The sequence below is a fragment of the Parasteatoda tepidariorum genome, chromosome 9 (genome assembly GCF_982258835.1).
Source record: "Parasteatoda tepidariorum strain Cologne lab strain chromosome 9, Ptep-v5.0, whole genome shotgun sequence".
Lineage (NCBI taxonomy): Eukaryota > Metazoa > Arthropoda > Arachnida > Araneae > Theridiidae > Parasteatoda > Parasteatoda tepidariorum.
The window spans coordinates 70,025,957-70,041,793 of record NC_141763.1 but is presented as its reverse complement, the minus strand read 5'-3'; the positions used below and the strand labels follow the sequence as shown (position 1 = coordinate 70,041,793).

Genomic DNA, 15,837 nt, shown 5'->3' with positions numbered 1-15,837 from the left:
CAATCGTGCCTCCGATCTTGATTTATCAGGAATTTCAAAAAATCACTCTTTTCCACATTTGGTTTCCATATGAGTTCATCTTAGTACATCGACTGCATAAATTTTTAATATAAAGTTTAGAATTGTTAAAAGAGGTTTCTCGTTTTGTACAGTGAAGCATGGCACCCTTTTTTGCAAGAAATCCACTGGATAACAAAACGTTTTGGCCGAGACCTCAAGGAAATCAACAGTTCTTGATATTAGGAACTCTCCTCTGATAGTGGAATTCGTGGATTTGCTGGATGACGATAATTTGTTTACTGTAGGACAGTATGCGAGGCTGATAGCTCGACTACATTTTTAAATTTATACAGGTGGCAAGTAAGCTGTTTCAAAGCGATACGAATCGCCTTCACCTCACCGTCAAAGGCAGTACTATACTTTCCAACTGGTGCGTAAAAGGAAAAAGTTTGGAGAAAACACTGACCCCAACTTTTTGCTGTCTTGAAAACTGTGATCCATCCGTATTGACATGTAACCACTCATTTTCTGTATATTTGGTGTCAATAGTCTCCAAATCGATACGCTTTAGTACTTCCGGTGAAATATCCTTTTTTGATATGATTTCTGGTCTTCGACAGAAGTTGAACTTCATTGTGAAATTCAAATATTTTCCTTTTTGCCAATACCCTCTGAGCAAATCCATTTTGGGTCTTGAGATTTCTTATTTCAAGTTGATAATCCCTCAAAAAAGTATCTTCCAGTCTAATAAGTTTTTCAAAAAGTATAAAAACTTTCACTTGGATAATATTTTGAACAGGTTTGTTTTTTGTCAAAAACAGCATTGTTTCAATGGGTGTGGATTTTACTGCAACTGTGATAAGCCTTAACGTTTGTTTCTGCGAAGTTTCTAGTTTTTGAGGGAGACATTTTAAGATTGTTACAAGTAGTTCACAACAGTACGTCAAAAGTGTGGACTACCCCAGATGGCTTCTGCCAAACGCTTCAATATATTTAACCTTTTTGAGAACCGTCCTAAAATTGATACAACGGGCAGCTTACACCCACATAAGTAAAAACATCTGTATATACAATGGGGCTGTTTCTGTAATTCAGGCCTGGGCAAAAGCTCTGGTGAGTTAAACAAAAAGACCGCACAGCTCTTTTTTCTAAGTTAACGGTCATATTATTGGCACTGCACCAAAGCACCTGAGCAAAAAAACTTGCAATGATTTATTTGGCTTTCCAAGCAAGCCATCTTTGTTAATGTCAAAATCAGAAAAATAATTTTCTTTTTTAGTTACATTTTTATCGGCTATAGACAGTGCAGTTTCACTAAATTCTTATGTTATTACTGAAATGAGAAGATATTTTAATCCAGTATGTTAATATGCATCAACACAAGAAAGCCATTAGTTTTTAAATCGAGGGTAACTTAATACTGCTAGCATAACATATTCAGCAGTTGGTCCAGAAAGTGTTTCAAAAGCAAAAAATCGATAATTGAAATTCTTCAATATTGGCCCGCTAATTATGTTGCAAAGTGGAGCCCGTAGTTCAATAAATTATATAATTTTGGATTGAAGAATGTCCAAAAACTTCTGAAATCTTTTTTAAACATAATAATCTTCTATGTAATCAAATTTGCTTTTATAAATCATGTTTCTTAGCCTCAAAAATTTATGAACCACGATGTTTTTTTTTTCTTTAATGCTTAGAATGTGTTTTAATGCATCATATAAACTGTTCCACTTAAGGAATCTTGGTCGAATTAAAGTATCTTCCAATATTTTTTAATTATTTCAGCTGTCTTCGGCATATTACTACGCTTCTAAACATTGATTTGACATTTGTATAGAATGTTATGAATAAATGAGAAGTATTAATTCAGTTTTATAGCTTTGTTGAAATTTGACGTTGCGATAAAAATTAAGGTATGAGAGCTACATCATAAATGTTTGGAAAAGTTTCTCCAACTTTTATTTATTTCAAATGGCAGAGGTAATTGACATGAAAAAGCAAAAACATAGGAACAAAACAAGAAAGTAAAAAGTCATTTCCTAAGGAGCGCTCTTGCTTCCCAATATCGCTCGGTAGACGACGACCCGCGGAGGGCCCTGCAGCACAGGATGTGGCTGCCATCCAAAACAGCTTGGCTCATGCATAGAGAACAATAGGGATCAGGTGCCAGCCCTAAACGAAACAGGTGCGCGGCAAGGCAGTCATGTCCGGTATGTAGTCGAAACTGAGCCACCGCTTCGCGGCGCGACCAGTCTGGAATGGTGTTCTGTCGAAGATCTCTCCACACTTTGGTTTTTACCCTTTCTGACAATTGTTGGTGGAAATCCCCATGGATTTTTGATCTAATAATCCTTTTTAAAGCTGAAAAGGGGACTGGGCTACTAAGAGCCTGGAGAATTCTTGTGCCTCTCTTTGCCAAAACATCAGCCCTCTCATTTCCTGCAATATCACAATGCCCGGGAATCCATTGTAGGGCTACAGCTTTGCCAAAATGGTGGAGTTTGCGTATCGCATCCTGACATTTTAGAACGTCGCAATTGGAAGGGCAATGCATAGATTCAATCGAGCAAAGCGCCGCCTTCGAGTCTGAAAGGATAACCACATTTGAAAAAGACTCAATAAAACAAAAAAGCTGTTCAAGAGCAATACGTATTGCAACAACTTCCCCGTCAAAAGCAGATCTATTGGCACCCACTGGAGCACCAAAGGAGAAGAGATTACAAGAGATACCAGCTCCAGCATTTGGTTATCCGGATGGAAAGAGCCATCTGTAAAAACTCTCAGCCAGAGCGGTTCCGGGTAACGGATTCCCATTGTCTCCAGCGCAAGAAGGTGGAGAGCAGCGGTAGATGTTTCACTTTTAACAATGTCCTGTTCAAGAGAGAGCCTGACATTAATTTTTTGGTAGTCAAGAGGGCTCACCAGTTCCACCTGACCTTCTAGTTGGGGCAGATATCCAACTTTTAGAGTCAACTATTTTGATTACTCCATCACCGTGATCCATGTTTTTAAACAAAGCAAAGTACTCCTGTTTTTGATTTCATCTCTATTAAAATTAATGTTATATAAATTATTAATGCTGGACGGATGTATACCAAACATTTCAAATGCCTTCACAAAGTTGCTTTCTCTGGAGTTATGGACGTTTCTATTTTGTAAGTATGCAACGCAGACTTATCATGAATTTCCCTGTAGCATATTACTGTTCTTTTCATAATTATGCTCCCCGCTGAATCTCCGACAGAACGACCAATGCTCCGAGACTTTCTTTATAAGTCCAATTTGTAGTTGCATCAAAGAGAACTCCTTTTACCATCAGACCAAATGTCCTTTATAGTGGAAACGTAATATACATTTTTTAATTCTTCTGAAGCATATTACTGCTCTTTTCATAATTATGCTCTCCGCTGAATCCCCGACAGAACGACCAGTGTTCTGAGACTTTCTTTGTAAGGAAGTCTGATCGATCCAATTTGTAGTTGCGTCAATAAAACTCCTTTTACGACCAGACCAAATGTCTTCTGTAGTGCAAACGTAATTTACATTTTTTAATTCTTCTTTATTTAATACATTTTTATAAAAATATTTATTAAATTGTCTCGCTTAAGTTTTCCGATCACTTTGAAAACTGCATCTCTCAATGTTTATTTTTTCAAAAATTAAACACAACACAATTTAAAGGTTCTTTAGAATGAAAAAAACATTTATAAGAGGTGTCGTTTGTAGTGCCAATATCTGCATAAGCCTTTTTTACGTCTAAATTTTTTTCATCTTAAGGTGGGATTGTTCGAGGCAACCATCTCCATCCTTCCTTTTTTTTGTACTACACGATTCTTAAAACCTTTAATTTCTATGTTGCCGGGAAGACAATTTATGAACTTTCCAACTGTCATATTTGTTCCACACTTATTTATTTTTTCGAGGAAAGTGCCATTCAATAACTTTACAAATCAAAAAATAGAGCCATCAAGCAAGATCGAAAGATTTCGATGCAGCTTCTAGATGCTTGTCTATGGAAGAATCATTAACGGCACGTTCTGAATATCGTAATGAGGAATAATCATCTTCCATAATGTATTTATTTTAAATATAAATTTATAAATATTACTAGCAAAGAAAACTTCAGTTCTTTCAAAGTAAGCGTTTACACCGAGTATATTATTGCAGTAGCAGTCAACTTTAATACGTAACTACTGCAGTCGAATTCTTTAGTAAGCAGAACTTCTAGTCTTCATAATATTTTCTTTTATCAATAGAAAATTTAATGAAAAGTTAGTGTGATTGAAACATTTTTTTTAATTTTATTTCCAATGAGCTGCACCCCTGAGGGGGTTTACCTTCTTTAGGTAAACACAGGGAGTCACGCCCCGGGGTACCCTAGTGATCTGTCCTCCCTTCGTTTTCCTCTCCCTCTACTCCTACTTTCCCCTTTCTCTTCCCCCTTGTCGTGGTTGCCAAATTTACTGGTAAGGGCTTGTCATCTGTGTTTGATTACCACTCTGTTGTGTTGGACATAGATGGGAAGAGACCACCCGCGTGTTTGCCGTGCGTGGAGACCCGTGTCCCTGGAAAAGGGGATCCTGGCAGTTGAGGGGCATCTTGGTACCCCAATACACTGCTTTGGCCCGTGCTTCAGGTAAACGGGAGGTGCATATTGGCCTGTGTGCATCAATCGGCTGGTCACAATCGTCATCTGTTTCTAGGGTCAAGACCGGGGTCACCTACTGGGCACTTCGTTAAGGGTGGAGGCTGCCTCAGGGGTGACTCAAGGTCGTATAACTATTGGTCAGCATCGGTGTTAAGTAACAGATTCCACTCTGTTACTTGCATCCCCTTGGTTGGACTCCGTGGTGGGTGATGCCGCTGGTAGTCGAAATGATTTTTTATTTTCTATGGCTGAAAGTAGCAAGGTGTTCAGTTCCGCACACCAAAACAAAAACAGCGGAACAATCTCCTCACCGTTTGAATTCGCTAGATTTTACATCATAACGCTCACAAACCCTGAAGTACCCAACACTTCATTTACCAAAGTCTCTCCATTTCTGATTCACAAGGCTCTTCTCTCAGTACTGGGAGAAGTAGCCTCCGTGAAAAAGTTACGCTCGGGTGACCTTTTAGTTGAGGTCTCCCAAAACCAAGCTACTATTCTATCTAATTGTACCAACATATGTTCTTTCAATGTGACAGTATCGCCTCATAAGACTCTTAACACCTCTCGAGGTGTCATATCACAATCTGAATTCCTCGATGATGCAGAGGAAACAATTGTGGAAAATTTAACAGACCAACATGTTACTGCTGTCCGTAGGATCAAGATTAGGAGGGATGGGAAACTCATCCCAACGAAACATTTGATCCTTACTTTTGACACACCGAAATTACCATCTTCGGTTAAGCTTGCCTGGCATAACTGCCCTGTACGACCATATGTGCCAAACCCATTAAGGTGCTTTCAGTGCCAAAGGTTTGGACACTCTAAAGTATCTTGTCGTAGCAAGTCCATTTGTTCTCGATGCTCTGGATCTGACCATGATGACACTACCTGTGAGTTGCCACCCCTCTGCATTAACTGCAAGGGTGCTCACCCTGCATACTCCAGAAGTTGTGCAAAATGGTCCCAAGAGAAAGAGATACAAAGTGTCAAAGTATTGCAAAACGTGACCTTCAATGAAGCCCGCCGAATAGTAACCGCCCGTACTCCTCGTCCGGGTGTGTCCTATTCTGCGGCTGCAAAGACTTCATTTTGCTCTGTCAGTACGCAAACGGACCTTCCACCTTTGCCTTCTACCTCTCATCATCAGACTAAGACTACAGTCCAAAAACCAAAATTCAATTTTAACACACCATCAACATCAAATAGAACAACATCTCCACCTCCTAAGAAAACTTCTAAAATTGATAATGCAGAAAAAGTCCGACCATTCCCCAAACAGCCTCCAACAACAAAAATACCTCAAACTAAAAAACCTGGCATAACTCGGAAGAAGAAAGACCCAAAATACGTCAATCAATCCACTTCTTCTACGCAGAAGATGGATTTAGACGTAGAATTATCTCTTCATCCTTCCGACGATGAATTTTTACCAGACTAACCGAAAACTTTTGACGTTAAAACAGAACTAAATCCATCCATTTCATAATGTCAATAAATTTTATTTCATGGAACTGCCGTGGCCTTAGAAACAAGCTCTCTGATATTAAAGATATCATCTCAAAATATCAACCTGCATGCTTTGCACTGCAGGAAACTCTTTTAACGTCATCTCATAATTTTAAATTGCGCAACTATTCTTGCTCCCGGCATGATTTCGATGGTGGAAATCATCCTCATGGCGGTGTTGCAATTTTAACTTGTAATGCATTTCCATCTACTCATCTTACTTTATCAACCTCATTACAGGCTACCATCGTTCAAATTCACATCAATGTTCTCCTCACAGTTTGCTCTGTCTATTTACCTCCTCATGCACCCATTTCTCAAACAGATTTAAACTCACTTATAGATCAGTTACCTTCGCCTTTCATTTTGCTCGGAGATTTTAATGGTCATAGTGAATTATGGGGTAGTTCTGCCTCCAATGACCGGGGGCGTAAAATTGAACAACTCATCCATGACCAGAGTCTCTGTTTGCTTAATCAAGGTGAAGAAACTTACTTTCATACTCCTACACGAACTTTTCATTCCATTGATTTAGCTTTATGTTCACCATCTCTCTTACCTTTTATAAACTTTTCAGTAAGTAATGATCTTCATAACAGCGATCATTTCCCTCTCATAATTTCATATTCTGCTTCAGTTCCCATGAGCCCAAGGCCCTCAACTTTTATATACCATCGTGCTAATTGGTCTCTATTTGCTCAGCTTGCTCAGATCACGGTTGATATGGTCACACAAGATACTATAAGTGTAGCTGTTGATCGTGTTACGTCTGCAATTCTTGAAGCGGCAGAAGAAAGTATTCCTAAGTCGTCAAGTTCGCTTCCTCGCCACCGCAAGCCGTGGTGGAATGAGGATTGTGCAGCTGCTTATAAAGAGCAGAGACGCTTATGGAACATCTTCCGCCGCTACCCTAACACTGCCAACCTTTTAGCTTTTAAACGGGCTAAAGCAATGGCACGAAAGGTCCGGCGCAATAGTCAGAAAAATTCTTGGTCCCGTTACGTCTCTTCCATAACATCTTCTACTTCTCCCAGACAAGTCTGGTCGAGAGTCAAGAGAGCTAATGGCATATACCGTGAATCTCACCTTCCGGTATTCGAGAAAAATGGCACCACTTGCTCTTCTCCTGCCGATGTCTGTAATATGCTTGGTGAGACATTTGCTGCTGTCTCTAGTTTAGAGAGTTATAGTCCAGCATTTCAACAACATAAGCAGATCGTCGAAAGGAATAAAATCAACTTTAATACTCGCCGCCTCTTCTCTTATAACAGCAATTTTAATTTTGTAGAATTGCAACGAGCACTTTACCAGTCTCGCAATACAAGCCCTGGTCCTGATGGCATCACATATCACATGCTCCGCCACTTAGATCGGACGTCGTTGTTGAATGTCCTCATTCTGTTTAATAGAATATGGACGGAACAAACGTACCCATCTGGTTGGCGTGAAGCAAGTGTGATACCCATCTTAAAACCAGGTAAAGACTCGAAAGACCCTGTTAACTATCGCCCTATAGCCTTAACCAGCTGTATTGGAAAAACATTTGAACGGATGGTTAACTCTCGCTTGGTATACTACCTAGAAAAGAATCACCTTATACCAGACTTCCAGAGTGGTTTTCGTAAGGGAAGATCCACCATTGATAACATCGTTGCTCTAGAGTCACGAATTCGTAACGCCTTTGTCCGACGTAACCATTTTGTCTCTATCTTTTTCGATATTGAGAAGGCTTACGATCGGACATGGCGATACGGAATTTTGAAGACACTTTACGACATGGGACTTCGTGGAAACTTACCCATCTTCCTCAAAAACTTTCTGTCGAAGCGGTATTTTCGAGTAAAACTGGGCACTACATTTTCCGATCTCTTCATCCAGGCTGAAGGCGTTCCACAAGGCAGTGTTTTAAGTGTTATACTTTTTATTATTCATGTCTCGCTCATCTTAAACGTATTACCACCTTCCGTATTTGGTTCACTGTATGTTGACGATCTGAACGTGTCATGTACAGGATCTGACATGCGCGTTATTGAGCGTCAACTGCAGTTGACTGTGAATAAAATCGTTGAATGGTGTGAACAAAATGGTCATAGTCTTTCACCTTGCAAAAGCTCTTGCATACATTTTTGTAGGTTACGCAGAATGCATCATGATCCAGTTATATCTATTCACAACGTCACCATACCCGTTGTATCTGAATTAAAGTTTTTAGGTGTCATATTTGATCAGAAACTCACTTTCAAGAATCATATTTTACATCTAAGAACACGGTGCGAGAAGACTTTGAATATATTACGCGTTTTGTCGAATACCTTTTGGGGTGCGGATCGTATCGCCTTACTCAGACTGTACAAAGCGTTAATACTATCACGTATAGATTACGCTTGTGCAGTCTATGGTACTGCTACTGCTTCCACGTTAAGACGTTTGGATACAGTGCATCATACGGCTTTACGTATATGTAGTGGCGCATTCCGCACCTCACCAGTAGAGAGTTTATATGTCATTTGTCACCAATCATCTCTCGATTTTCGTCGCATGCAATTGTCTTTAGCGTATTACTATCGTGTGAAATCCTGCAAATCTCACCCTCTAAAACACGATGTCCTTCCATCAAGCTTGGAACGATTGTATGACGCTAAACCTTCATATGTCCGTCCATTTCGTGCTCGCGTGCGTTCTCTCATACAAACATTTAACATTTGTGAAGTGCCAACACAATCAATAGATCATCTTCTCATACCACCATGGATCATCTCACCATATCAGTTTTATTCCCTTTTTAAGTTGTACAGTAAATCTATTGTTGCATCCATCATTTATCAACAAATATTCAATTCTCATCGCCACCAATATTTTGAGTATATGCCTGTATATACTGACGGATCAAAATTGACGGGATACGTAGGCTGTGGTGTCATCATCGCTGATGATACTTATAGCTACAAGATCCCAGATATTTGTTCCGTCTTCACTGCGGAAGCTGTTGCCATCCTTTTGGCATTGCGGCTGATTTCTTCACGCTCCGAACGAAAGTATTTTATATACTCCGATAGTAAGAGCGTTTTGAACCAGTTAGAAAATTTTCGCTGTGATACTCACCCAATCTTATGCTTCATTAATCATTTATTAATCGCTCTTCACAAGAAGGGATTTAATATTTCATTTTGCTGGATACCGAGTCACGTCGGTATCCCAGGGAATGAGTTGGCTGATTCTGCAGCACGATCTGCAACTACTGAATTAACAATATCTGTACCATTCTCAGACATTAAACTACATGTTCGACAGCTTATCTCGTCCCTTTGGCAACAGCATTGGGACCTTCAAACTCAAAATAAACTTCATAATATCAAACCATATATAGACCCCTTACCTGTATTACGTTTACGTAATGCAGATGTAAAGCTTAATCGTCTCAGAATCGGCCACACTCGACTCACGCATCTTCATCTGTTGTTTGGAGAATCTCCTCCCAAATGCGACTCTTGCAATACTTTACTTACGGTTCATCACATTTTAACCATTTGTCCTTGTTTTAACCAACATCGTCTTACCTTTTTTAATAGCACGATTTTATGTATGAAGGATTTGTTAGATGATATTCATCATCCTAACATTTTCGCATTTCTTCGAGCTATTGGTATTTTATATTGTATATAACTGTTTTATCTGATTTTATTCACTCTTATTTCCTACCCATGAACCGTTTTACCTTTTCTGTGTATTTTATAGAATTACGCTTTTATTTATTTTATGAACTTTTAAAAATACGTGTCTTGAGATAAACAATTTTATTCGTTTTTTTTTATTTTTTTATTTTATGACAATGAAACTATTGTGTGCAATTTACCATTAGATCTAACTCAACAAATTGTTTGGCGCAGCATATCCTCCTTTGGATCTTGTGCCATAAAACTTCTACATTCAATCAATCAATCAACCAATGAGCTGCACAATCGGTCTTGCCGATGAGCAGACCTAGTGCGTTCTCCAGAGGTGGTATCCACTCTTTCAGGATCACCACAATGGGTGAGATACCGTTGGCCATGTTCATTTGGACGTCTAGTTTCTGCCACACTAGATGGCAGCACCGAGACTCTATTTGGATGCTAATGTGCACTAAGAATTGAAACATTCATAACTCAATTTTATCATTACCCTCTTTTTTTACTTTCTGTTATAGCCCTGGAGAGGTAAGCAAAGCCTTTACATTTATTATAATTTATATACTTTTTTTTCCTACACGTTACCCTTGTTTTGTTATATAGATTTAAGGAATTAAATTCCCGTCATTTGTATAAACTTCTGGATTTTTCAAAACAAGAAATTTTTTATATCCTATGCTCATTCAACTGTGTTAATTTAATGCAATAATATAGGTTTAATATAAAAAGGTATATTTTTAAACAATTAACGAGGTATTTTATATCAAACTAGGAGGCTCCGCCACCTGCTCGCTAACGCTCGCCAACCCCCGAGAATTGCCCTGGTTCACGGCGTGAACCATGGCTCGCTTCGCTCGCTCGCCAATGAACACAATGTTCTAGCACAAAGACATAGTATATTATCATCAAAGACATAGTATTTTATCATCAAAGACATAGTATTGTACTTATGTAGAAGAATTCTATCAATGTTCTTATTGGCTTTTAAAAAGTATATTAGCTATTTAGATTGTACATGGTGAACTGCAGTTCCTTGTGAGATAATAACCCTCAAAAAGTCTCATTTTCAAGAACACAAAAATTTGTTTTATCGCCAAATGAAATATTTTTTGGTGATCAGCGTTATTGAAATCAATTTCAATATTAATTAACATTTGTGATAAAGTACACAACATTTTAGAACAAAATAAGGATGTATTACATACAATAAATTAAAATGCATGGCTGTTAGCATTACCCGAGAAATACCACGTGGAGGTCGCCATGCTGCATTTCTAATCGGGGAGTTTTGATTTTGGCAGTTCCCCTTACCTACTACCAATAGAAGTTCCAATTAAATTTTTTCCAAAAAACATTTTTTTCTGCAAAGCTCTAAGAAATTAACACTAAACATTTGGAATTTCTTTGAAAACACAATTATAGATTTGGCATCTTGGAGCAATTACTGAAAAGCTGTCAAATGACTTAACTCCTGACAGGCCAACATAAAGTTGTCCATGACTAAAAACTTGTTTAGTCAATACTAAACTGATTTTTTCAAAAGTCTGACCTTGTGACTTATTTATAGTCATGGAGAAGGCCAGCCTAACTAATTCCTAATTGAGTTTAAATTAAATGTTATCATGTTTTTAGGGCATGAATCTGAATTGAACAACCTGATAATGCTCACTCTGGTTATTGTTTCCGTTTTTAAAAGCGCTATATGTTGAGCCACCTCATGTGACATTTGCCATGTGACATTTTTAGCAGCAATCATTGGTCGATTTTCTAACTTTGCCATTCGGGGAGTTGTAATGAGGCTTTTTTTTGGTGCCGTGTAAGAGAAATATATATATAGATAATGTACATAAAAAACAAATTTAGGAAACAGACGTGAAGAAGATATTTATCATGGAAACTGAAATGGGTTTAAATATCCATTTTCAAACTCTTTTGATATGAAGTTGCTTGAAACTCATAATATTTACAAGCTAAGAAAAGACCGTTGCTGTATAGGATTTAAGTAATCATCCACAACTGCACTCAGTTCCGTTTTATTTAGCTATCAAATTATATAATTTTGATTTTAAAACAATATAAAAGCTTTTAAAAGTTAAACTCGTCGGACAGAAATTTAATTCATGCTATTTTTTATAAGCAAAAAAAATATATATAAGGCCGTTCTACTTTGTTTCAACTGTTGGCGATGTTGATATTCATTCGCGCTTGGAACTTGGCATACATTCAGCAAACAGGCTCTCTCCATGAGGAGCCTGTTGCCAAAAAGGCTCTCTCCATGTTTTTTCTTAACTTGCACTAGAGCATAATAAATGTAAAATAGTAAGTCGAATTATAGTTCTAAAGTATTTCTAGTTACGTATGAATTCGAATTAAAAAAAATTATTGATTTTATCAATCAATATTTTTTCCATGAAAAATTCGTATAAAAATAATTTATTAAGACAAAAATAAATAAGGAGTAAAATTAATAAAAATAAATTTAGTTTTAAAATTACTATAAAACAGAAATATATAAATACTTAATTTTAACCAGAGTTTAAAACAATTAAATTGTGTAAAAATCTTACTTAAAAATTTTAAAAGCTTCAAAATTATTAAATAACTACCAAATATGTGCCTTAAGTATTTTTTATATAAATATAGAGAGTGCGTTACCACCGTAATTAATGAATATATTTAGGATCCTTATCAAAATTTAAGAAATTATTTGTCAGAAATTAATATATAATCAAAGAAAAGTTACGAAAATGCTATTAAAAGTTAAATTATTCACGAGGAAACTAGTTTGAAAACACCGAAACCAGTTTGATTGCCGGAAAACTCTTTCACTATTACAATAATACAAAAAACTGTAGTTTTTATGAAAATACATCAGAAAAACAATTGTTAAACACTTAAATTTCAAGTACCGCCTGAAGTAGCGCGCCTGACCGCGAAGTCATTGGCTGCGGGTTCGAGTCCCGCTCTGGGCATGGATGTTTCTCTCTCTTTGTGCTGTCCTCTGTTGTGTGTGAATGTGGCCCACTCTATAAACAGGTTTGTGGCGTGGGTAACGTTGCTCGCCTCCGTGACTTTGGTTCACAGGTTCCCACTGGGTAACGCTAAATAAGTAACAATTCCGGCATCTTCATAGGCAAAGATTAAAATTCAGTGCCTGCCATTGGAAAAAAAAATAATAATTACTTTAAATTTACAGTAGCATAACTACGAATTTAATGGTATAATAATTTTTAAAATTTATGATTTAAAATTGGTTTCTAATTAACTACTCTAACTTTGCAAACGGCAGCTTATTTTTAAAAATAAATTACTGAAGAATTTCTTAGCAGCAAAACAACTGAAGTACTCTTACTATTAAGTCTTTCTACAGTTGATTGTAGAATGGCCTCAAAAATACTTCAATTCTGTGGAAAAACGTCAGTTAATTTTTTTGCAGGGAAAAATCAGTAAAAATATCAGATGTACGGTTTGCCAACTGCTATATGATTTTAAACTACGTAATTTTTTATAATGTAATTTACATAAGTACAATAACGATTGGATATTCATAGTAAAAAATTTCTAATTGTAGTACAAATAAGAGTAACGAAATCTAACAGTGTTAGAAACTATGCTTGGTACAGAAAATAAAAAAGTTAAAATAATGTTTGGAAATTTGAATTTAATGGCCGAAAAGGTGGAACCGGCAACTATGTCAAACGTAAATATTAAGTAGCATAATGAAAACGGTGTTAAAAAGCTACAAGAAAAACGAAGGGAAAAAAAGAACGTGTTTCCTTAAAGAAGATAAACCACTAAGTAGAAAGTTTTAATTAAATAAAATGTTTCTATAAACAATTGAAATCTACACATTGTTTGGGTATCTTCTATGACGAATCAAAACTATTTGTTATTAGAGATAATTGCTGAACTGGAATACTCTAATCCTACTCATAAGAGATTAATTTGTAATTAAACGTATTTGGTCCCGGTATAATTTCTATGTTTAAATAAATTACAATACTATTGAGAAAATACTCGATAATCGCATGTCATAAGACCAGTAGAATATTCCAGCAAAGTATGAAAATAAATTCTCATATGTGCGTGTTTTCGTAAAAGTAAATACACAAATAAGGGAAACAAATAGGCTGACACCCCATTAAAGATTCCCATTCAATTAGTATTATCTTTGGATAAGTTCTTAATTACAAGAAAGGGTGGTTTAACCTCTCTTGTAATGCTTCTTGGAATTTTCGTGTTTTCTAATATTATCTCTTTACTTAGTGCGTGCTCTTTTTATTTTCTTGCAGAAATGTTTGCCACCAGAAGTTGCGACCAGAATGGAATGTGGATTGGCAACATAACTAATTTTACTAGATGCGTACCAAGTATGCAAGTAAGTATAATTTATTGATAAGAGGTTGCTTGTATATGAAATAATTTCGTTTCATCAGTCTTTCGATAACAACATGGAATTTCATCTCTTTTATCTGAAATTATGTCTTTTCATCAAAAATGGTAAGTTACCTAAATTAAATTACGTCTCTCCCAATTTATTCAATTGATTTAAAAAGATATGGTTTTATATCTCTGCTTTGGTAGTTTTAACACTAGAAACGCTGTTTGCGTCATTTCGATATCCCCCCCCCCCGATTATGTTGTTTTTTAAGATACACGTGAGCTTCAAAACTCATACCTTTTGACTTTTCCTAAAATGTTTCGAAATACACTATGTTAAAATATAATACCTTTATGTTGATTAATAAAAGAAATTATTATATATATACCTAATGCAGTCAAAAGTAGCAACTTCGACCTTCATAAGAAAAATTTTCGATTTATAAGGGAATAAGTAAGCCTGTTTTCGATTTCTAAAAGAAATACAAACTGGGTGAAGAATTTGTAGAGCAGAAAGTAAGGACCACCGTGAAGAAAACATGTGAAGCAATAGTTTCCGTGAAATTAAATTCTATGCCTAAAGTAGTTGAATAGAACTCCTAATGAATTGTAAAAAGTAGGTATTCGTTTTGTGGTCGCAATACAAATTGAACTTGTAAAAAATTGACTTAATGATATACCAGTATCATCTTGAAAAGGAAAGTGTTAAGAAAATTTTTTTAAAAATATAAACTGGTATTTAGTTACATACATATTATAGTGACTCAGTGTCATTTTGTTTGAGAGTGCCGGAGAAAAGTAAGTACACTATTTTTTATTAAAATTTTAGTTTTGTACTAGTAGTCAGGAAAGGTAGACAAATTACAACGGCCATGATTGAGTTATTAGTAGTTTAATATTCAAATCATGCAAAATTACACGATAAAATTTGTCAAATAGAATAATTTCGTCCACGGATAACTGATGCCATGTCCGAATCTAAAAAGAAATGTAGACAGTGCAGTGTTGATTATTTGAAGCTTGGCTTCATTACATCATTGTTGGACAAACAATTGCCTATGTTCCTTTTATGCAACAAAGTTTTAAGCAATGACGCCGTGAAACCATCTAAGCTGCTGGATCATCTGAGAAGATGTCATCCTGATCAAACAGATAAAGATTTGAAATACTTTCAAACACTCAAAGATAAACTTCAGAAGAGACCCAAGTTGGACAGAATGTTCGTTTTGACGTCACAAAGAAACGATGATGGTTTGCGAGCGTCTTACAATATCCCTTTACTAAAAGCAAAATCCGGAAAACCGCATACCATCGGTGAAAAGTTAATTTTGCCAGCCGTTGAAGAGGTTTTAAAAACTGTTTTAGACAAACGCGCATCTGATATCACTAAAAGAATTCTTTTAAGCAACAACGCAGTTGAAATACGTATTGATGAAATGAGTTCTGGTCTTGTTTAATTATTTGCAAACGACCCATTTCTCTATACAGCTGCACGAGACAACTTTATCTGGTAATGAAGCATTATTATTGGCATATGTTCCTTTTATTATGGATCAAGAAATCTACGAAGAACTGTCAATATTTCATGTTATGAAGGATTACTTCATGGAAAAAGCAATCCCTTTATCG

General features: G+C 36.4%; 1 protein-coding gene across 3 annotated transcripts in view; it reads left to right on the top strand.

The window, feature by feature from the left end:
* Positions 1-15,837, top strand: part of LOC107444778 (corticotropin-releasing hormone receptor 2) — a 185,970-nt gene that overhangs the window by 118,817 nt on the left and 51,316 nt on the right. For all 3 annotated transcript variants that reach the window (XM_087152095.1, XM_087152093.1, XM_087152094.1), the window contains exon 3: positions 14,121-14,206. In XM_087152095.1, coding sequence (XP_087008221.1) covers positions 14,121-14,206 — 86 coding nt within the window. The remainder of the gene's footprint in view (positions 1-14,120; positions 14,207-15,837) is intronic.